At 44.6% G+C, this 23,486-nt stretch overlaps 1 protein-coding gene across 1 annotated transcript in view; it reads left to right on the forward strand.

The window, feature by feature from the left end:
• KIF16B (kinesin family member 16B) overlaps window positions 1–23,486 on the forward strand; it is a 195,065-nt gene that overhangs the window by 16,284 nt on the left and 155,295 nt on the right. Inside the window, exon 2 of the mRNA XM_029917053.1 lies at window positions 21,125–21,194. Within this exon, the coding sequence (XP_029772913.1) occupies window positions 21,125–21,194 (70 nt within the window). The remainder of the gene's footprint in view (window positions 1–21,124; window positions 21,195–23,486) is intronic.

Genomic DNA, 23,486 nt, shown 5'->3' on the forward strand with positions numbered 1-23,486 from the left:
TAGCTCATGGCCTAGTGAGAGTGACAGGAACAAAGGGGCCTCACAAGACCCCTAGGTAATGATGGTGTATTCAAGGCATGATGTATGGGGGTGGGGCTGTTGAGTAGTGCTCCTTTCTGGGCTGGGAGGAACATTCCAGAGGAGGAGCCCATGATAGGGTATGTGTCAGGCCTTGTGCTAGACCAGTGGTTCTCATGTGTTTTTGGTTTTGGGGACTTCTGGACTCTTACTAAAAAATTTTGAGGACCCCAAAGAGCTTTTGTTTTTGTGGGCTACATCAGTCTATTGTTTACCACATTAGGAATTAAAACAGAAAAATTTAAAACATAGGAATACGTAAGCACACTTTCCTTTAAGCCATCAGAATGATTCCTCACACATATTATACCCTCTGGAAAACTCCACTGGGCACTTAGGAGAGAATGAGAGTGAAAAAGGCAAATAATGTCCTGGTACAATTATGAATATAGTTGACCTTCCAGAGCCTCCCCACAATCATTAACGACCACAGTGCAGCTGCTGGGTTGCGTGTTGGGGATATAGTGGTGCATAAGCCAGACAGTGTCCTTGTCTTTGTTGGATTAGGTCCTGTGGTACTATGTACGGAAGCTTACGGTGATACTTGGGGTCTAGTTCAGACTTGGGGCATCAGGGAAGGTGCTTAGGGGGAGAAACATCTCAGCAAGCTTGGAAGTGGGCATTAGCCAGGGACAAGTATAGCAGGTGGAGGGAACAGCATGTGGGAGGCCCTGAGGTCTCATTTGAGGACCTGAAGGAACTTTAGTGGCTGTTTGTTAATAATGCATTTGCTAGAACAGTACCAGCAGTTTGCTTTCTCTGTGCAGCTTCAGTGTGATGTGATTTTATCCACTTGTTTGTTTTCAGAGGCACACATGGTCATTCTGTGTGGCTTTTAGGTAGCTAAGGGCCTTGTTTCTTTGCACTTGTGGTTGGAGAGCTTCCTGTTTCACGGGCTGAACCCGGGTTGTCAAGCTTTGAAAACGCAAATGGAGCAGAGCCATGAGATGTGAGGGGGCTCAGCATGCGCAAGAATGGAGACTGAATTGTAAAGCGTAATTAATCATAAAAGAACGGAAAGGCAACACTTGAGAGTTGAGGACTTGAGTGGAACAGAAGTGGCACTGCTCGTTTGGTGTCCTCGTGCGATCACAAGATGAGGCCTTGGTCTCAGCTGGCGCCATTGCATCCTGTGCCAGCTCTCGCCATTCCTCCCCTCCTCCTTTGAAACGAGGTCCAAATTAGAGGAGCCAGTTTTATGCCAGGTGCAACTTGAGACTTCCTTTGCCCTCATATAGTTGTCGTAGGAGGGGCCTGCTCTATCCTGCATTTACTGTTGAGTCAGCCAAGCCCCAGAAATGAGGACAGACCTGTTTTGCTCTCTGCCTGTTTGATTGTAAAGAACATCATGATGTCAGAGGGCTTTCTTACTTCAGGGCCTCCTGGCTTCATGACAAGGTTATTTCTTTCATTACTGCGTAGATTGTGGGGTGTATTCAGTTTCAAGGAATCTGGGATGAATTCTTGAGTTAAGAACCTGCTAATGCTGCCCCAGAAGTACAGCTCTGGGGAAAGACAGCTTCCCTCTGCAAAAGTTGTCCACCTTGAGGGTATCAGGATATGAAAATACTGGCAGGGAGTCAGAAGGATTGAAAGTTAAGGAGGGGTAGCCTGCGCTACAAAGATCAAGAGAAATGAGAAAAAAGCCCCTCACTGGTAGTTTCTTTAACAAATCCTAAAAATATTAGAAACCCTGAACAGATCACACCTTATTTGCTCCTGGCTGAGTTACATCATGTTTTATTTTGTTAAAAGTCAGCTTGATTGGTTTCATCACATCAGCCAGTATTGTCATTGCTCTCTGTCCCTCAGGACGCCATGGGTGGGGGAAGATAATAGAATCCTTTGAGAAGCCACAATCAAATTGTTTAGATTTGCTGCCAATAGGTCATTTAAAAAAGTTTTTTTGCTATTAGAGGTATTATAACCTGCTCTCTGAAGACTCCCAGTTTTCTAAGAGGTCTCAACTCCCGTGTCTGGGGAACTGGCAGAGAGCCACTGACCTGTGTGGGCTACGGGGGTAAGCCAACATCACCTCCCTCTCTGCTGTCCTGTGGAGTGTGGTCCTAGGAGTGCTATGTCCTCTTGTATTTCAGGACAAGTCAGAAAGCCAGAGTTTTACATTAAGTCTTCTGATTTTTTGAAGTACTGACAACTAATTAAAGATATTTTAGAATACAGGGTACAGTAGTCCTAGCACTGGGATGCCACTGAAAAATATCTGGCTTAGAATGAGTGTTTGAAATTTCAAAGTAAAACGCTTCTGCACAATAAAGGAAATGATCAACAAAACTACAAGACAACTTGCTGGATGGGAAAAGTTATTTACAAATGACATATATGGTAAAGGGCTAGTATCCCAAATATGTAAAGAACTTTTATAACTGAATACCAACAAAACATAGTCCAATTAAAAAATGGGCAAAAAGACCTGAACAGACATTTGTCCAAAGAAGACATTGAGATGGCCAACAGACAAATGAAAAGATGTTCAACATTGCTTATCATCATGGAAAGGCAAATCAGAACCACAGTGAGATATCACATTATACCTGTCAGAATGGCTAATATCCAAAAAACAAGAAATAATAAGTGTTGGCGAGGATGTGGAAAAAAAGGAACCCATGTGTACTGTTGGTAGGAGTGAAAATTGGGGCAGCCACTGTGGAACACAATGTGGAGTTTCCTCCAAAAAGTAAAACTAGAAATATCACTTGATCTGTTAATTCCACTGCTGAGTATTTATCCAAAGAAAATGAAAATGCTATTCAAAAAGGTACATGGACCCCTGTGTTTCTTGCAGCATTATTTATAATAGCCAAATATGGAAGCAGCAGAAGTGTCCATGGATAGATGAATGGACAGAGAAGATGTGGTACAAGCACATGCCCACACCCATACACCCGCAGTGGGATATTACAGAGCCATAAGAAATAAAATCTCGCCATTTGCAACAGCATGGATGCATCTAGAGGGTATAATGCTAAGTGGAATAAGTCAGAGAAAGATGAATGACCGTATGATTCCACTTGTGTGGAATTTAAGGAACAAAACAAGTGAACAAAGAAAAAAAGACAAAGCAAAAAACATACTTTTTAAAAAAACTTTATGTTTGAGAGAGAGAGAATGTGGGGGAGAGCCAGAGAGAGAGAGAGAGAGAATCCTTAACCGGCTCCACACTGACAGCACAGAGCCTGATGCAGGGCTCAATGCCATGAACCATGAGATCATGACCTGAGCTGAGATCAGGAGTCAGATGCCTAACTGACTGAGCCACCCATACATTCCCCCCCAAACAGACTCTTAACTATAGAGAAAAAAATTGATGGTTGCCAGAGGGGAATTGGGTGGGGGGTGGGGGGTGAAATAGGGGAAGGGGATTAAAAGTACACTTACCATGATGAGCACTGGATAATGTGTAGAAATGTTGAATCACTGTATTGTACAAGAGAAACTAATATTGTATGTTAATTACACTGGAATTAAGAAAACCTTTCTCTTTTATTTGCAACTCTTCAGACCATTTCCCCTTACCTTTCTGCACTACTGGTGTTTTCAGTATTTGGGGGAGTTGTCATCTTTGAGTGCTCTTGGCTTGTCCCACTGTTTGTCACAAGCATTAGGCAATGATTGGGTTTCCTTTTTGGACTGACTGCATTTCACATACCATGTCAACCATATCAAATCTTTCCTTGGTCTGGCCTCCCATGCTGGGGCGGGCCACTCCCACCCAGTCCCCAGCTGTCTGCTTTTACAGCATGTTTGCTCTCACCCATATGGGGTGATCATGGGATGTTGAAGGGCATGAGCTATGATTATACATCTCTGTATCCCTGAGAGCCTTGTAAATGGGAGACCTGCGTTTTTGTCCATTGACCTACTCCTGCCTCTAGCCACTGTTGCTCTCTTTAATTTAATATACAATTATAAGCTTGCCCTCGGGGAGGAAGAGAAGGGGCTGCTGGGCAAGGCAGCATGCATTTCCTGTCTTCAGACATTGAGTGTACAGTCAGAATAACTGGACATCTTTCTCAAGTATTTAAACATAAGTGAAAGAAGGGGCATCTGGGTGGCTCAGTGGGTGACCAGCTTCGGCTCAGGTCATGATCTCATGGTTTGTGGGCTTGAGCCCCATGTCAGGCTCTGTGCTGACAGCTCAGAGTCTGGAGCCTGCTTTGGATTCTGTGTCTCCCTCTCTCTGCCTCTTTCTCTCTCTCAAAAAAAAAAAAAAATTAAAAAGAAATAAGTGAAAGAATTTTGGTGTTTCTGATGTTCTTTTTTTATGAAGTATGCTTCTGGATTGTATTGATGAAGATAAAGCATTTCATAAATAAAATCTATGAGGATCAACTATCTGGTAGTTCTTCATAGTTTTGAGATCTGGCTAGAAAATTTGGCAAAATGTATTCTGGATTTCCTCTGTTTCCACTCATTTTGGGAAAGCTCTGGAAAAGTTATTAACACAAATCTGCCCAACAGAGTGCAAGCTCCTGGAGGGCAGGGCGTTTTGTCAGTTTTGTTCACTGGTTTATGTCCAGGGCCTCAGACAGCACAGGCACGATACACACTTGCTGATAAATGGATGGATCTGGGGTTTGTGATGGAGATGAACTGATTGTCTGCTGCGTGCCTGACCTTGTGTTATCTACTTTCTTCTGTCACATTTTTCAGCAGAAAATGATGCATCAGGCTAGCTTAACCCACTGCATTCCTGCACAATCAGTACTTGTAAGCAACTGTGTGTGATAGGTTTTTTAAAAAGTTTATTTATTTATTTATTTAGAGAGAGAGCAAGCATGAGTGAGTGAGTGTGTGCACACACATATGCGGGAGAGAGGGGCAGAGGGAGAGAGATGGAGACTCCCAAGCAGGCTTCACACTCAGCATGGAGTGCAGCCAGACGCTGGGCTCGATCTCATGACTGCAAGATCCAGACTGAGAGATCATGACCTTGCTGATACCAAGAGTTGGATGCTTAACCTACTGAACCACTCAGGCACCCCTGTGTGATAGGTGCTATTCAGCCATTTTTCAGGTGAGGAAATCAAGGCTTGGCAAAGTTATATCAGGTGCTAAAGTCCTAGAGCTGCCGAGGGGCAGGATTTCAATGAAGCTGCCAAAGCCCAGTGCATCCCTGCACAATTATTAAACCACTCTGCTCGGCAACATCAGAAGCTGTGTTTGCATCTTATTCTATTGCGACTCGAGGCGAAGCTGTGTGAAGAGTCTTACAATTGAGTACTTTGAGGCATACCTTTCTCCTATCTGGTATATTTAGCTGGCAATGTGGTAAAAGGAATCAATCTTCCTTTTTATAAGCCAGCTATTGTATTTTCTTTTTTTTTATTTCTAAAGCTGTTACTGAGAACACTTTTCTAAAAGAGAGATAAATCTGGAAGGAGGGTTGTGGTGATGGTGTGAGGAAAGAGCCGAGAAAACTCATTTCTTTGTGTTTCATAGTGCTGCCGCATTGCATGAGAGTGTCTTTGGACGTCAGATGGTTGGCTTAATGGCTGAGAAGTGTTAGTAAAGTTCTCTGTGTTTACCCTTCCATCATTCCTTTTGAATCTCTGCTTTCCTTTTGTGAACGTGTTGCTTCTGCATTTTGGAAAAGCCTATTGAAGTTTGGTCATACGCACATCTCTATTTTTCTTCTGTCCTGTGATTCAAAGGCAACAGAAGTTCTCACTGCCTTGGTCCTGGAGTCAGAGCACAGCTGTGCGTCTCCGGGAAGAGCTGAGCTTCATTTTTGCCTTTGGAGTTAACATCTGCAAGGTTAACTGATATTTATAGGGAAAACACATCTGCATTTAGAAATTGAAAATGTATAATGGACTTTGAAGCATAATTAACCTCATCTTAGTGCTTGCAATTCAAGAGTAGGATCTTGATTTCAGTTTACCTGTTTCATTCTTTAATTGCTTATTCATTGATCCATCCAGGTGCTTTCTGTATATAATGGTAGTGCTAGATATTATGGCGTATGTAAAAAGCAAGGCATTATGTCTGCCCCTGGGAAATGGGTGGACTGGTAGAGAAGACAAATACATAGTCTTCCAAGAGTAAACAGATAGAAGGTAAAAACTGCAATGATGTGTTATGAAATATCACAAAGATGTGTGTTAGGAAGTATGACACAGAAGATGTGGTGTGTTTTGGAATATCACAATGAAGGTGCTGGCTAGTAGAAGATTGGGAAGGCTTCCTGGAGGAGAAACATTAAAAAGCTTTGAAGGAAAAGTGAGATGGAGGGGAAAACTACATTTCCGGTGGAGGGAACAGTGGGAGGGTCACTGCGAGTCCTGGAAGAAGGAGCAGGTTGGGATGGGATGGGGGGGCTTGGTTGGTGCAGGTGTGTGTGAGGGGGATGAGGCTGGATGAACCTCCTGTGGCCCACATCTAGCACCTGATGCAGTAGACACCTCACACCCAATTTAGGGAGTAATCCTGGTGTGGATTGCTCACATGTGCAGACTGGCCCATGGTGTTCCCGTGGGGGTCCAAGCTTCCCTAACTCCCACTTTCAGGGGGAGGTAGTTGGAATCACGTTTGATGTTCTAGCTTTGTGCACAGCCCAGAGCCATCCACTGTGGCTTGGAAGTGTTGACTGCTTACTTCATTCCTCTAACTTTCTGTAGTGCTGACTCTAGTAGCAACTTTGAGCAAGTCCCTTAAACTTCCGGTGCCTCACTTTCTCTCTGCACAAGTGGAAGTCATGGACAAGGTCTCTTCTGAGTCCATCGTCTTGTCAAGCACTCATCTTGGCTCTCAGGACCTTTAGTGCCTTAGTCCCTAGTGGTCCTCTCTGCAGAGTAGCAAAATTCCCTGTAAAGTGTCATTATCATGTTTAGTCTCAAGCAAAATTTAGTTCTTTTGGCTTTTGAGCTCAAATTTTATGGTGTATGAAATTCTTCAGCTCTCTCTCAGTGTTTCTCAACTGGGCCAGGGTTCTGTGACAGAAATAAATTATGCCTTATGCGTGGAGTAAGGCATCCACTCACTGTATATAATGAATTAACTTTCCTTCTGTGCTTCTAGAATGGTACTAGTTTTCTACCTTCCTTAGGAGAATTGAGAAAATAGTTTTCGGGGCGCCTGGGTGGCTCAGTCGGTTAAGCGGCCGGCTTCGGCTCAAGGTCATTATCTCATGGTTCGTGGGTTCAGGTCCTGCGTCGGGCTCTGTGCTGATAGCTAGCTTAGAGCCTGGAGCCTGCTTTGGATTCTGTGTCTCCCTGTCTCTCTGACCCTCCCCTGCTTGCACTGTCTTTCTCTGTCTTTCAAAAATAAATAAAAAACATGGAAAAAAAAAGAAAATAGTTTTCAGTATATGTGCATATTTTTTCTTCCCTTCTTCCTTTCTGTTTAATTGCAAATTACATTATAGTTTTCATGCTGTTTTGGTACTTGCTCTTTCTTCCCATTTATCAATGTTTTTCAGCGACTCTGGTGTTCCAGAGTTTGGAAGAGAATCCCTGGTGGGAAACCAATAGTGATGCCCCGAAAGGCACAGTCCAAATCTGGATTTTTGTTCTGGAATTGGGGATGGGTGGGTTGGGCTCCATTGAGAAGGGCTGAGACCATCTAATAAAGTACCCTTTCAGAAAGCGCGAAGAGGAACTAAGCTTCCTCACTATAGGGCCCCGGCTCCTCACAGTTGAGGGCATCACAGATCACCCAGGTCAGTGGTTCCCAAACCTGGGAGGTTGAATATACAGATTTCTGGTCCCCATCCTGGGGATCTCACTTGGTAGGCCTGGGTGGGGATGCTTCAGGTGATTCTGTTTCTCAGCAGGGCTTGGGAATTCCGGATGTGGCCCCATTGTCTTTTGGATATTCCTGTGCTCCAGCGGTAGGGTCTCTTGGGTGGCCTGTAGTACCCTCCTTGGCTTCCTTTCTCTACTCTTGTCCCTCGGGAGTGCATGCACAGTAGCTAGGCGAGGATTTAAAAATGTAAGTGCGATTCTGCCATTCCCCTAGCCTTCCTGTGTCTATGGTCTCCTGCCACATGTAAGTTCCAAAGTCCTATAAGGCCTGACAAACTTTGGCCCTGGCTTCCTTTTCTGACCTCACCTTCCCATTTTGTTTACCCGCTCTGTCCTGTGGTCACACTGGCCTTTTTGCTTTTCCCCCCTAAACCTCCTGCAGGTTCCTGCCCAGGGCCTTTGCCCCTGCCTTTGTTTATCTGGAATGCTCCTCCCAGATCTCCCTGCCCCTTGGCCTCCCTGCAGTCAGTCAGGCCTTTGCTCATACATTAATTTCCTTGGAAAGGTCATTTCTAGCCACATTCCTCCCACTGCCTCAATTCTATCCCATGACACTGGTTCATTTCTTCATAGCCCATCTCCACTATCTAAGATGGTGTTGTATTTATTTTTTCCTACCCTCCTCACTATGATGCAGACTCCAGGCCAACTCTTTCTGTTTTGTTTACCGCTTTTTCCCTGCACCAGGAGTATTATATGTCATGAAAGGTACTAAGTATCTGAAGACTGAACGAATGCATAAACTTCTGCCAAAGGATTTGTCCCAGAGAGGATTTGTCAGCCTCCACCTAAACCCCCTCAGGGCCGCTTCTGCACGTCTCGGGATAGGGATAGCTGTTTGAATTGAGACAGTTCTGAGTGTTAGGCTGTCCTTCCTTTCCCTGGAAACAAAGTATCTGCCTTTCTTGCCTGAGAGCCACTGCTCTTTGCACTCTCTGGGGACTTGGGGTGGTGGTCGCCACTGTCCTCAGGCTCCCTTTCAGGGACTCGGGGGTTGGGGCAGTGGAGCCTGAGCTCACCACCAGGTCCTCCGTTGCTGCATGCTGCATATTGTTGCCTGGCTGCCAGAAGTGCAGTCAGCATGGCCTCAAGGTTGTGACCTTTCCCCAGGCTGCCTGCGGCAGTCCCCTGGCCAATAAAGACCTTCGAGGCCTGCCGTAACCCGACACTGAGGTGTCGGGTTACTTTACTGAGCCCCGCGTTGAGGCACCAATTGTCGTAACCCGAGCTCAGGGCCACTTGTCCCCTGCGATCGGCGGTACCTGTTTCGTCTGCCCCTACCGGCAGGGCGGAGAATCGTCGCGGGTCCTTTTCCTGAGGGAGGGAGAGAAAAAGGGGGCAGGAGAGGGAGACGCAAAGAGTAAAGACAGAACTCACGGTTCTCCGATCAGGCGAAAGAGCATTTATTCAAAGAACTGTTCTTTATATAGTCTTCAGGGGGGGAAGACAAGGCAAGCTGACCTAGGCAGGCTACAGAGTCAAATGCATATCAAAGAAGCGCCCGACTTTGCCTCAGCAATCTTGGGGGATGGAGAACTAACACTGAATACGGGTTTTGATCTTTTGTGTGCCTTGGCCACTCAGGTCTAGCTCAGCAAGACAGTCGCCAAAGTTACTTTGACCAGGAAATGGCAATCTCCAGCCTCCAGATGCAAATCTTGTTTACTGGCTCACTCAACGGAGTGATAATCCTTGCCTGAGGCAGACAGAAAACTTGGCGGCCCGACAGAGACCCAGCCTGGGCAACTCCCGAAGGGCCTTCCTAGTTCAGGAGTGTCTGTGGGGCCCGCCTAGGCAGCCCTGCGGCCCATGTCGTCGCAGTTCCGCTGTCCTCTCTGCCCAGTCCTGCTGCCTTCTCCTTTCTCCAGGTGCCTGTCCCATGGGCACCCCGCTTGCCAATAAACTCCCTCACTGTGTCTGCTTCTCCAGGATCCCAACCTGTTGCAGTGGGCTCCTTGTCTGATCTTTTAGGTTCATTACATCCTCTCCAGACCAGGGAAAATAAAAGTTTCACCTTCATAGCCTGCTCTGGCAGGGATCAGCACGGGATTCTACTTAGCATGGGGTGCTCATGGCATCCGAGACTGTAGCAGCACCACTGCCCTTGGCTTGTCCGTGGAGGCCGTCCATGGGGGATGGAGTGGAAGCCCTGCACACCTGTCACGGGCTGCCCCTCCAGGTTTGCCCTTGGCCATAGGTTGTGGTGCCCCTGACCTCTGGCTGACTGCTGTGCGCTGAGGTGTGCTCTGAGGAGCTGAAATGAAGTTGGGGGAGTGCCTGAAAAACCCACTCCAGAGTTTTGTTCAGTGTCTGTCTCCCCCTGAGTTTCTGAGTTGTAGGCTTTTATGATTTCACGGAGAGTGACTAAGAGTAGCCAGCAGTCCCATGATCTTCAGTGGTCAGGACCAGCCAGAAAGATTAAGGAGAAACTGGTTTCAGGACAGGAGCCCTCCCTGAGTTTGTTTCTTCATTTAGACAAAGGCAAGGGGACACATATTATGAAGCCTCTGCTGCTGCATTGGGTACTGGGGTGCGAGCGGATTTGAAGATCAGCTCAGTGTCTGTCTGGGCTTGGGGAAGGGAGGTGAATACACATGCATCGAACTAGAAGAGCCTGTGGATGCACATCCTGGCCAAGACATGGTGGCGTCCCGGTTAGCAGGGGGAAATACAGTGTGAGTAGATCTCATGTGATATTGGGGATATAATTACACTAAAAAACACTCATTTATCTGAAATTCACATTTAATGGAGTGTCCTGTATTTTATCTGGAGCCCTAATAAAAGGGCAAAGAGGTGATTGGGTAGCACCGAGGGACTAAGCAATTCATTGAGCATATGGGATCAGGATACGGTATAACTCAATACAGCTATTGCCTGAGATCTGCTCATGCTACTAACAGCTTCCTCTTTATCCTTTCAGAAATGTTTTGTACATCTGGGAGCATATGTGCATCTTCTTTATGCTTTATTTATCTACTTCCCTGCACACTGGGTCGTGGTCTGCACACCGTTTGCTTCTTGTTCTTTCTTTCTCCCACTTAGCAGTGTTCCTTGGACTTCTTTCCATAGTGGTACCCATGGAGGTCACACATTCTTTTAAAAAATGGTTTTTCATTTTTATTTTTGCTTTGGAGTGTCCTGCCACTAAAGTGAAGGGAGTTAAATATTCATAGTATGTAACTTTGCATTTCTAAATTACTTATTTTTATGTTTTTTAAATTTATTTTTAAGAGACAGTGCGAGCAGGAGAGGGTCAGAGAGACAGGGAGACACAGAACCGGAAGCAGGCTCCAGGCTCTGAGCTAGCAGTCAGCACAGAGCCTGACGCAGGGCCTGAACCCACGAACCGTGAGATCATGACCTGAGCTGAAGCCGGCCGCTTAACCGACTGAGCCACCCAGGTGCCCCGTATTTTTTTAATGTTTGTTTATTTTGAGGGAGAGAGAGAAAGAGAGAGCGAGCAGGGGAGGGGCAGGGAGAAAAGGAGAGAGAGAATCCCAAGCAGACTCTGTGGTCAGCATGGAGCCTGACATGGAGGTCTATCTCACTAACTGTGAGATCATGACCTGAGCCGATACCAAGAGTCAGATGTGTGACTGCTTGAGCCACCCAGGTGGCTCTTGCATTTTTTATTTTTATTTGAAGCATACTTGACATACAATATTGTTTTAGTTTCAGGTGTACAACAGAGATTCTACAGTTATATACAAAGTATGTAAGTTTTAAGGTGGATTTGGGGGATATGGATTGACTCGGGGTGAGGAAGCTGCTCTTTAGAATCTTCTTAGACAATGCTCAGTTTGGAGATCTGAGTACTCCAATCAGGCTGTCCATAGTGGAGTGACCAACCATCATCAGTGGACCAACTGGAATCAATTTGAATTGCTGAATAATTAAAAAAAATTTCAAAATACTTGAATTAACATGGGGTTGTTTTTTCTGATAAGCTTTCTTCTACTCACAAACCTGAGAGTTGACATAATTCATCTCTTTTTCTGATTGGACCTTTTACTCTTTTCCTTCCTTCCTCCTTTTCCCTCCCTCCAATATTGATCTATATCTCAGTCTACTTACTCCAGCTGGTTCATTTGTAGCATCTTATGATCTAGTTTCCAGACCTTTCAAATAAATTACCCATTTATATGAAGGAGCCATAATTGACTTTTCGGTTGAGAAACCCAATTCACCAAAGTGGCTCGGGAGAGACATAGTTCATTTTGCTCTATTATCAAATCAATGTTCAAATAATATTTTAGGATTATTTATTTTCCTCAATATGAGAAAAATATCAAGATTTATTTCCCATGTTTCTTAAATGTCAGAGGAAATTGACCCGAGCTGGGGGAACTCTCAGTGTCTGGTGTTTTACAGTTCTTAGCTAACGGATTAAAAGACAAAGTACTGAGCACTGAGCACTGATTGTGAGTGTTGCCCTCTGCTCAGTGGACTCAGGTCATGGATTGTGAACAAAGCAGGTTCTTGCTTCTCTGGGATTCCCTAGACTAATTGGAGAGGTGACATTAGCAAGGATGTGGCCCATGTGATTGGCAATGAACTACATAGGCATATGATGAAAAGAAATGGTTTCTGAAGTTTTATGAGGGTAGGTGAGTCAAATTAGACCTTAGACAACCTTGCTTTGGAGCGTGGATGGGAACTGGATGGCACTGTAGTGTGTGGGAAAGCAAGATCCGAGAAGGGGGTGCACAGGGAGGCTACATTAAGTAGAGGATGCATGTGGAGAAGGTTAGGCTGGTGTAAGGCAATTAGTTAACTTTTAGTCAGCTCATCACATTCCACAAGCATTTGATGGGCACCTCAAAGATGCAGGCACTGTGCTAGGCCTGGGGATGTAAACCCAGACAGGTAGGGTCCATGCTTTTAAGAAGTTCAGGGTCTGCTGGGTGAGACAAATAAGAGGATGCTCTGACTAGGGGATGGGACAGAGGGCTCAGCGAAGTCTCTCCAGTGTGAGGTCTAAGCTGAGTCTGGACGGCTGGCTGGGAGTGGGTCAGGACGAGGAGGTGGCATTGATACAGTGCTGAATGGCACATTGGTTAGGGTCAGAGCAGGAAGGACCTTGTGTACTTCCGAGAGTTGGATTTCATTCTGTAGCCTTTGAGAAGTCACTGAAGAAATTAAAGCAGGAGAGCTGCATGGTGAAATGTGTATTTGGGGGAATCCCTCTGACAGCAGGATAGAGTGTGGGTGGGAAGGGAGAAGGCTGCAGGCAAAGACACTAGAGGGGTGGTGGCGACCCCAGCTGGGGCAGTGTCTGTGGGGAGATGTGGCACGTGGCTGAGGTGGGTAGATGGGCGGTCACTTTGACGGGACTTAGTAGCTGAATGTTGGGTGCGGGGATGAGGGAGCGGGAGGTAAGTCTGTTGGTTGGAGTACCATATGGGCCCTGAAGTCACCTCTGACAGTTAAAGGCTCGCAGTGAAGCAGTGGCCATGGCAGTAGCCTTCTCCAGTGGACGAGATCCTGAACAGGGTTGGTAAGCAGAGTGTGGAGGGAAAGAGGGGACAGGAGCCACCTTTTTCCTTTCTTGCATCTCGGAAGTATTTGCAAGTTTGACACCCCTCCTAGAATCTACAAGGTATGAATATGCCAGAGGGTTAGTTCCAACATTCAATAATTCCAACTGCTGTAAGTACTCTGTGGAGACTACAGTGGCATTTCAATTGCTATTTTCAGTAGCTAGAGTGAAATTTGCTCTGTATGGTTTAAAACTAGCAAGCATCTTTATGATAAAAACTAATATTTCTTTTCTTATCATTTTAGTTTTTATGCTTAAGAAGGAAACAATTTAGGAAATTGTTTCTTGTGAAATTTCCTTTCTGGAACAGATGGCCTTGATAGCCTGTGATTAAATTATGCTTTAAAATTTTTGTTGCTTCACAACTTTACTTTTGAAATCAATGCAGTTCAGAGTGACCATCATTGAGGCCTATGCTCGAAGATGTTCCAGCAGAGCTCCCCGGTTCCAAGATTGCAGTATTGCATTTGAGGGTGAACTAGCTTTCAAGGGCTTCCTCAAAGAAGAAAACTATTGCTTCCATTTGTGCTTTTCTTAGACTAAAATCATATTGCAAAAAACTCTCAAAGTTAACACAGCAGTAACATAATAAAGTACCTGCCTATTTTATAATTCTACAGAACGTTTTATTGTAAGTAACGAGTTAGCCCATAATTAGTATGGCGTGTACACAGTGATTTTCATTTCAGTCGTCCAAGATATGAAGGCTTCTAAATATTATTTTGTTTTCCAGTACTGCTCCAGGGGGATGTCAGTTCACTCCCCGTAGTCAACAGGCATGGTAACCATTCTTGCCAAATGTCCCATCCCCTGGAACTGTGAGGTGATCCAATTCAAGCCGGTCTTATGTGCTTTCAGATCTCCTTACAGAATCCTGGACCTTTGTGAAAGAACTGCCTAATTTAACCAAGGGCACTGTAGGAAAGAAAGTTCCCGCTCTCCGCTGTCAAAGAGCCTGCGTTAAGGCTGTGAGGTTTGACGTCACAAGCAAGAGATCTGATGTGGTTTTGACAGAAAGAAACTGCCTTGTAGGAACATTAATACCTAGAATTTTAAAACCTTTTCCTGACACCCCCACTATACTTTCTGACAGAGCAACATTCAGCACTCCATCCAGTCTTGAATTTACAGCGATTTCCATGTCAATGGTCTTCTGCTCTTGCAGCCTTTTAACAGCTGCAAGAGAGAGATGGATCTCAGGTTGTTGGCATTAAATATTTTGAATTTTGATGAGACTTGAATTCATCAACGGTGCTTTTGGTATTTGAGTGATTTCCACCAGTCCCCAGACTTTATACTGAGTGAGTGTCCCACCCTTTACATCAGGCATGTATTTTGTGATTTCCATGACAAGTTCGCAGGGTTTTCCCATTGGCTGGGTTCATTAGTTGGTTAAGAATATAAAATTCTACTTTGGCACCCAGGTTGTCTATGTTAGACACAGAAATGTAGTCTTTTCCTTTTCTTAGAAGGGTATTGAGCAAGCCAGAGTTGTAGAAACTAGCATAAATGTCACCATGACCTTGGGTACCAAGCTTCTGTGTTTTCCTCTGAGGAAGATACATTTTTTGCTACAGGCAGTAAGGATTCGTAATTAATCCTTGGGTACCTGCTTTGATTAAAAGTATAGATTTTTCACATAAAATATGTGTCCTTCTCTAGTATTTATTTTTGTGCCTTCATTTATGTTGAAAGAGCTCATTCATTAGAATAAGAGGAATATCTCTGTTCAGAAGTTCGCTCTGCTGAATGGTCAGATCTACCAAGGTGTTCTCGGTTTCCACACCCGTCTCATGTTTCGGGTCTTTGCAGCCCATGCTGGTTCTCAAACCGCCACTGAGTCTTACCATGACCGGCTGGGGCAACACAGAAGGTAAATATCGTTCGGTGAGCCCTGGCCTTCATCTTTTCATAGCATTGAATGGGATCTTCTGAATGTCTCTGGATTTTTCCCCAAACCACAGAGGGCCCCTTTTCCTGTAAAAAGCTATGCAATAGCTTCTGAAATCCAGTAAGGTATTTTTTATTGTGTTCAAACGCATATGATGGTGCTGCGGTATTTTTTCTAGTTTCTTCTTCAAAGATAATTCCAGCTGTTGTTGAATGACGTTTTGGAACCGAGAAGCACCATCTTGAGACATGGCTTTGGTATGATCTCTCTGAGCTCTGCCTCAGTTTCCATAACTGGCTCCTCCTTTTTTCTCTTACTCCCTGAGATTTTAAATATTCTGTCCCTATTCCACTTTCCCTTTCAGTAATTCCCTTACCCTGATGACTTTTTAAAAGTTTATTTTTATTTATTTTGAGAGAAACAACAAAGTAGGGAGGGGCAGAATCCTAAGCAGGCTGCAGGCTGTCAGCACAGAGCCCAACGCAGGACTCAAACCCAGACAGCAAGATTATGACCTGAGCTGAAACGAAGAGCTGGACACCCAACCAACGGAGCCACCCAGGTGCCCCACTTACTCTGATTATTTTTAAGAATGACTTCAAACTATTGACCGCAACCTTACCCTGACATTGGGAAACAGTCTGGGTATAGAAAGGGCTAGAAGGTAATACCTTGGCAAGGTGCTGGAAATGAGGTAACCTGGAAGTCATGACACTCAGATGACTTCTCAGATACCAGTAAGTCAGACTTTTGTTGTTTTTGGACAGAAGCCACAGTACAACTTAAGAGTAAAGAGTAGAGACAGTGTCAGCTAGGCTATATGGACATATCTGCCATATGATTTTATAAATAAAACTTAAAGGTCAAAGTACAAAGGTGGTGAGTTTCCCAGTGGACAGAGTAGATAGCTTTGGGGAGTCTGTCTCTTGAGTGTCAGTGTAAGGCCAGTCCTGTTAATAGAATGTCAGCTTAGCGCGCTACAAACTTTCACTTTCGTCAGAACCACGTAGGGCTCTTGTTACAGTGCCGGTCGCCATTCAGGAGATGCGCAGTGGGGCCTGAGAGCCCTCGTTTCTAACCTGCTCCAGGAGCTGCCAGTGTGGCTCCTTCTTGGGCTGCATTTTGAGTCACATGGGTATGAGCTGGGGCTCCTACCTTGTGGTGTAAGAGCTCTTTGGGAAAATGAGGAAAGCTGTGGACCCTCGGAACAGTGACCCCGCTCCCCCCCCCCACGGCCACATCCCAGTGTGTATGATTTCAAGGTTTTGAACCCTTTGAAACCCACCCAGCATCTTCAGATTTCAGAAGTGACTAATAGACGCTCATATGACATAATGGTCTCTCAATCAGTATCTTCTCTTGTATATTTTATAGTGTGGATATTCATTTAAAACTAGGAAGGTACTGCTGTGGTTACCTAAAGGTTCGAATAAATGATCACGTGGGAGGGCCCTTTCACTTGCGCCGCTCCCGAGGTATAAGGCGCCGAGCCTCGGAATTGCTTCACCTGTGGCTTCAGCAAGAGCAGTGGGCATGGTCTGAATGGCATTTCTTCGTGTTTTATAAATAAGAGTTGACCAGTTGTATGAGCACCTGTTGTAGTCACTTCTAATTTTCAATCCCTGGATGATTTTGCGCTCTCAGCAGATATTTATTGGTAAGAGTGGTCTTAAAATGAAAACTCTGGACACAGGTTAGTGACTGAGAGCTGACCCACGTGTGGATGGAAGGGATGGAGATGCGGCAGCCTGTGTGTCACTGAAGCTAATTGTGTAGTTTTCTTTCGGGGCAGGACATGCTGTTGGTAGTTACATGCTATAAGAAAGGGGTAGTTTTGTGAATATTTGTTTTAAGGCCACATGGGCATGGGGTGTCCCCAAGGCAGTTCTCACTTTTGGGTGAGATCTGGGCACCAGGCACCGTGGTAGGGATTTCATTTGTCTGTCTTTTAAGCCATTGCTCTGTTTCATCCAGGCCTAGACTTCTTCAGACTGGCTTGGAAAAGTTAAATCAGGCCATAGGAATCCATTGTAGTTCTTGAATGGTGTTAACAACGTACTCTTTGGGTTTTATTATTCAGCCTGTTCATCCTGAGTTGCCAGGATCCTTGTTCCCCCACCCTGGGATTATTTTTAAGTGAATCCCAGATGTCATATTATTTCACTTATAAATATTTCAATGTGTATCTCCTTAAGGTTAAGACTTTAAAGAAAAGGCATCACATTATTAAACCTAAAATGACAGTAATAATTCATTAACATCAAATATTTAGTCAGTGTAAGGATTTCCCTACTTATCTTATAATTTCTAAAAGTATCTTTTCTGTTTGCACTGAAATCCGATTGGTGGATATGTCTTTAAAGTCTTTTTTTTTTTTAATCTGTAGGTCCGCCTTCCGTCTTTATACTCCTTGCAATTTATTGCTCTTGTTCTTGAATAAACTGGCTCTCTTATCTGTCACCCTTCCCAGAAGCTGGATTTTGCTGTTTGCCTCCCTGGCATTGATGGGTGTATTCCCCCTGCCCCCGGTGTTTCCCGGCAGTTCACGGTGCACCAGGTCTAGGTCAGAGCCAGGCCTCTTCTGTGGGGGAGGGTAAGATTTCTGCAGCAGAGCTGCTAGTCTTTCAGTTTGGATGCCCAGGGTATCTGGTAGTCTCCTGGTGATGGAGTCAGTAGCCCGTGATGGTCACTCTCTGGAGCCATGAGTTCACCAGAGTCACAAAGTGCTGACATTCTAATTCTATTGCTCCTTCTTTATTTATTAGGTAGAATACCCTAAAAAGAGAAACTTCCCCAAAGAACTATTTGGTCACCATGGAGTGGAAATTGTTTGGGAAATGCAGGTGAGGCACCTGGGTGGCTTGGTCGGTTGAGCATCAGACTTCGCTCAGGTCGTGAGCTCACAGTTCCTGGGTTCTAGCCTTACCTGGGGCTCTGCACTGACAACACGGAGCCTGCTTTGGATTCATTCTCTTTCTCTCTCTGTCCCTCCTCTGTGTGCGTGCACTCACATGGTCACACTCTCTCTCTTTCAAAAATAAATAAACATTAAAAAAAAAAAAGGAAATGCAGGGTAAGTGGTTGAGCCTTCTCCTTTATTTACTAATTTTTAAAATAGTGAGGTGCTGGGGCACCTGGGTGGCTCAGTCGGTTAAGTGTCTGACTTCGGCTCAGGTCATGATCTCACAGTTTGTGGGTTCGAGCCCCGCGTCGGAATCTGTGCTGACAGCTCAGAGCCTGGAGCCTGCTTCGGATTCTGTGTCTCCCTCTCTCTCTCTGCCCCTCCCCACTCACTCTCTGTCTCTCTCTCTCTCCCAAAATTATAAAATAAAGACATTAAAAAAAAAAAAGTGAGGTGATTCTTTTGATTCTCCATAGGGGGCATGTGGTTTTTATTTTTTAATACTGAGCGTATAATGGATGCATATGTCATGCGCTTCAGTTGACTACAGTTAATTTCTTTCTGTTGCTGCCCTTCGGTTGGTGGCCACTTACCAAGTTGGCTCCTCAGTCCTTTTGCCACGGCTCTTGTATTGCTTATTTCTCACTGTGTAACACAACTTAGGAGCTGAAAACTCCTAAGCCCCTAGATGTAGGGGCTCAAAACAACATTTATTATCTAACTGTTTCTGTGAGTCAGGAGTCTGGGTGGGGTTTACCTGGGTCATCTGGTCGACTCAGGGTCTCAAGGCCACAGCTCAGGGCCTTCCAACCTGGCTGGGGGAGGGACACTTCCGGGTTCACCAGGTGGCTGCTGGCAAGCCACAGTTCCCTGCCATGGGAGTCTCTCCCGGAGTCTCGCAGCGTGGCAGCTGGCTGTCCTCATTGCCAGGGCTCTGACAGACACACAGGAGCACCAACAAGTCAGAAGTCAGAAGTCAGAATCATTTTACAACCCAAACTAGGAAGGGACACATCATCACTGTTGGGGCGTTAGTGTTCCAGTTATTAGAAGTGAGTTGCTAGGCCGGCTCACTCGCCCGGAGAGGGGATCACACGGGGTCACACATACACATCGGTGGGGATCACCAGGAACCATGTTAGACGTTGCCTATAGATACCTTGGTCAGACTCTAACTTTGGATGTGATAAATCCCACTTTCTTGTGTGAGGAGATAGTTCACATATTTGGATTGGGTCTTTTTCCAAAGAGCCCTGACCCTAAATGGGATTTAGAGACTGTAATTTGGGCATAAGATTCTAGGCCCTTTCAGAGGACAAAGCTGGGGAGTCTTTCTTTTTCTTCTTCAATATCATAAACTTTATGCTAAGCCCACTCAGATTTCAGGACTAAAGAGTTTTTAATTAACCTCCATCCATCCTATGTTTGTATCTCCTTTCATGTAGAAAACTTGGTTCTCAAGGCCTCCGCCATAAATATGCTGGTATCATTCCATAGTACAGAAATAGAAATTTCCAAATGCCGACACTTTCCTTACTATTAAAAATATGATTACTGAAAATGCTTTAAGACTTCTTTATGGTTCTCTTTCTCTTTGGGCTATATCCCACTGCATTCTACAGTCAGATTCCAGCATATGATGGAAATCGACTCACCCTATGCCTGGGTGGCTCAGTTGGCTGAGCGTCTGACTCTTGGTTTTCAGCTCAGGTCAGGATCTTGAGGTTAGTGAGTTTGAGCCCCACATTGGGCTCTGTGCCAACAGTGCAGAGCCTGCTTGGGATTCTCTCTCTCTCTGCCCCTTCCCTGTTTGTGTTCTATCTCAAAAATAAATAAACTTAAAAAAAGAAAGAAAGGAAGAAACTATTTCGCACTGCGCAGTGGCATTTCATTTGCTTCAGCTTGTTTTTGTCTTCCAGGTCACTTTATTTTTATTTTTTACTTATTTTTCATTTTGAGAGAGAGAGAGAGAGAGAGAGAGAGAGAGCGCAAGAGTGAGTGAGAGAGCAAGCATCTGGAATCGGTAGAGAAGGGAGGAGAGAGAGAATCTGAAGCAGGCTCTGTCCTGTCAGTGCAGAGCCTGACACAGGGCTCAGTCCCAGGAACCATGAGATCAGATGCTCAACCTACTGAGCTGCCCAAGTGCCCCTTTATTTTTATTTTAATTTAGTTTTGTTTTTTAACATGGAATACATGACCTGCCCTCCAAGCTTTTTGTTTTTAAACACTGATCTGTTTTAGGTCATTAAAAAAATAATAACCTTGTTTGATTTTCTTGTAATTCTAGCGTTCTAGGTACCCTTGCCCCCACTTTGCATTCCGCTTTAAATGATACATCCCGGTGCCCATCTCCTAACGCAGGTAGAGACCTTACTCCTTTCTCAGTGACAGACCACTCCGTCGTGTCGATACATGATCCTTATCCTCGAAAACTGTTCTTCCAAGTCTGTGGACTTCCAGTTCTGCCCATTTACAGGCCCTGTAGTTTCTGAATGGATACAGAAAGAAGGTGGGAGGAGGGGGCAGTGCGCTGGCTGCTTCTAGAAGCAGCATCTGTCTGTGACCATTCATACTGGTTTTCTACTGGGTTCTCCTCTTGGGTGGAGGGGAGAAGGTGTCTTTTATAACCAGGTAGGTGGCGCTGCTTTTTTCATGAGTCACACAGCCTTCCGCTGTGTGTCATTTAATTTGCATTCCTCTTGGCTGGCAGTTAGAAACTCTTCCAGGTTTTGAGAACACATTATTTGTCAGTCTTAAGTTTTTTGATGGTGGCATCTGTTTTGTGTGTCTTTGTGTTTATATTAGTGAAGAATTGAGAGGAGTGGTGTCACAGATTGTGCTTCAGATGCCATTTAAAAATAAATCTCCATATGTAAAAAGTAAATAAAACAAATGTTTTAAAAACAATCCTGTCTCTACTAACTAGTACTGAATTATTTGTGTTGCAGGGAAAAGGACTTGGAAGCCAAATTCATTATTCAAATGGAGAAAAGCAAAACAACAATCACAAACTTAAAGGCAAGTAACCTGGCCTTGCTCCGCCAGCCTCCATGTTTGTTTTATTGTCAGAATGACTTGTGGGTAAATAAAACACAGCTGCCGTTTCCTTACCCCTCCTTCTCAGTTCAGCTAACCATGTCAACTTGTGCTTGTCCAGGGCTCAGCCATGAAGTGAAAGGAGGATGCTTTGTCCCCTCTCCTCTCCTGGGTTTATTTGACCTCAAAACCTTCAGTCTGTGGCCTTGGTATGTGAACTCACAGGTTTAGCCCAGACTACACTTTGTTATCCTGTATCCTGTGCTAGATCCTTAGCCTGGCAACTAGCTGCCTTCTGTGAGTCATTGGCCCTAGATTTGTTTCCATTCTTTTTTTTTGTTTTTAAGTTTATTTATTTATTTTGAGAGAGAGAGAGAGAGAGAGAGAGACCGAGCAAGCGAGCAAGCAAGCATGATCAGGGAAGGTGCAGAGAGAGAGGGTGAGAGAGAGAGAGAGAGAGAGAGAGAGAGAGAGAGACAGAGACAGTCCCAAGCATGCTCCACACTGTCAGCATGGAGCCTGCCATGGGGCTCGAACTCACAGACCATGAGATCATGACCTGAACTGAAACCAAGAGTCGGATATGACCAACTGATCCACCTAGGTGCCCCTCTTTCAATTCTTAATGAAAATAATCATGTTTTTAAATTTGGCAAGAGGAGCTTATTTTATTATTCAAAATTCAGAGGATGAAAGATTTTAAAAAATGGATTTTTTTTTTTTTTCTTTCTGTAGAAGACAGTCAAGGCAGGCCTGGGTGGCTCTGTTGATTAAGTGTCTGACTTCAGCTCAGGTCATGATCTCACGGTTCATGGGTTTGAGCCCAGTGTTGGGCTCTGTGTTGACAGCTAGCTCAGAGCCTAGAGCTGCTTCCCATTCTGTGTCTCCCTCTCTCTGCCCCTCCTCTGCTTGCACTCTCTCTCTCAAAAAATAAACAAACAAAGAAAAAAAAAAGAGTTTTGAAAAAGACAATTGCAAAAACCCACAATTTTCTAGGATGGCATGTTCTTCCTTTTGTACTTAAAATATCCTGTTGTTTCCTTTGGTCAGTGAATTAAGAACTGAATACTTTTTACTTGGTAGGGGATCAGAGTATACAATTAATAATAATACATCATGTGCTTTGTGGATTCTGCCCCTTTGTCCTCCCACATTTATCATTAACTTACAGGTTTGGGGTTCTGAGGCCTGCTGCTCCATGGCCAAGTGCAGATCAGTCTCTAGTCGGATTTCTGTTAATTTGTGGCTCAAGGGACTAGATACTTTGGAATCTCAAAGTAGTGCCACTTGATCTCCAGTGATAGAAGCTGGGGAATGCTCCTGTCTTCCAGTTGGGCCATGCTCTAGATAATTTGATAGGCTTCCTTTGAGGCTCGGGTATCCCTTTTCCCAAGACAATCTCTGGTGGAATGTTTGTTTTCTCCTCTGACCACAATCCTTATACCTTCTAGCTCTGTCTGGCCCCATCTGGCTTGCCCTCCTTTGACCTCACATATCTACTTCTATTTCTGCCAGTCATCACTTGACCATTGCCTCCTGTTGGTGACCTTTGCTTTGCTTTGTTTCATGTATCTGTATGCTTTTAATGCTTCGGTAAAGTTTAATCATGAAAAAATTATATTTACTGAAAGGGATCAGAGACCCTTGGCTTTGGACACATCCCTTCTTTGTACATTATGGAATATATTTAACTTGATTGTTCTGGTGCCTTTTGAATTTTATAAACATTTCCTCATCTGGTATAACAAAAACAGCCAGATTTTTAACAGTTTAATAATAAGAACCATAGAAATTGTGTGTTTACAGAGTCTGAATTATGTTGGAAAATCCGATGCTCGTTACATTTTTTCAGCATGTGTTCAGAGAACTGCGTGAAGCTTTGGTGGCTTATGCTGATTGTTAGACCTGGTTTTTGGTTCAATTTAGGGATCTGGCAAGGTAGACAAGATACATACAAATATCTGCAGTACACCCAGAATATGTCCTGGGAGAATCTAGCCTCTCAGAGGTGGGGGCAGTTACTTCTGGTTGTAGTGCCCAAGGGTGGCTTCCTCTTCCAGGAAGCCTCCCACCTGGAGTTTACAGTGGGGCCACAAAACTGCACAACTCTGGGGGACTCTAGTCACATCAGTCTATGGGAATGGCCCCCTTGGAGTTTGGTGTACCCTGACTATTGGTTTTGGGTGGAGGGAACAGTAATAAGTATTGAAGCCAGAAAAAAAGTAAGAGTTTGGCCGGAGACTCTTGGGTTCATTTAAAATAATCAAAATAAGA

The sequence above is a fragment of the Suricata suricatta genome, chromosome 12 (genome assembly GCF_006229205.1).
Source record: "Suricata suricatta isolate VVHF042 chromosome 12, meerkat_22Aug2017_6uvM2_HiC, whole genome shotgun sequence".
Lineage (NCBI taxonomy): Eukaryota > Metazoa > Chordata > Mammalia > Carnivora > Herpestidae > Suricata > Suricata suricatta.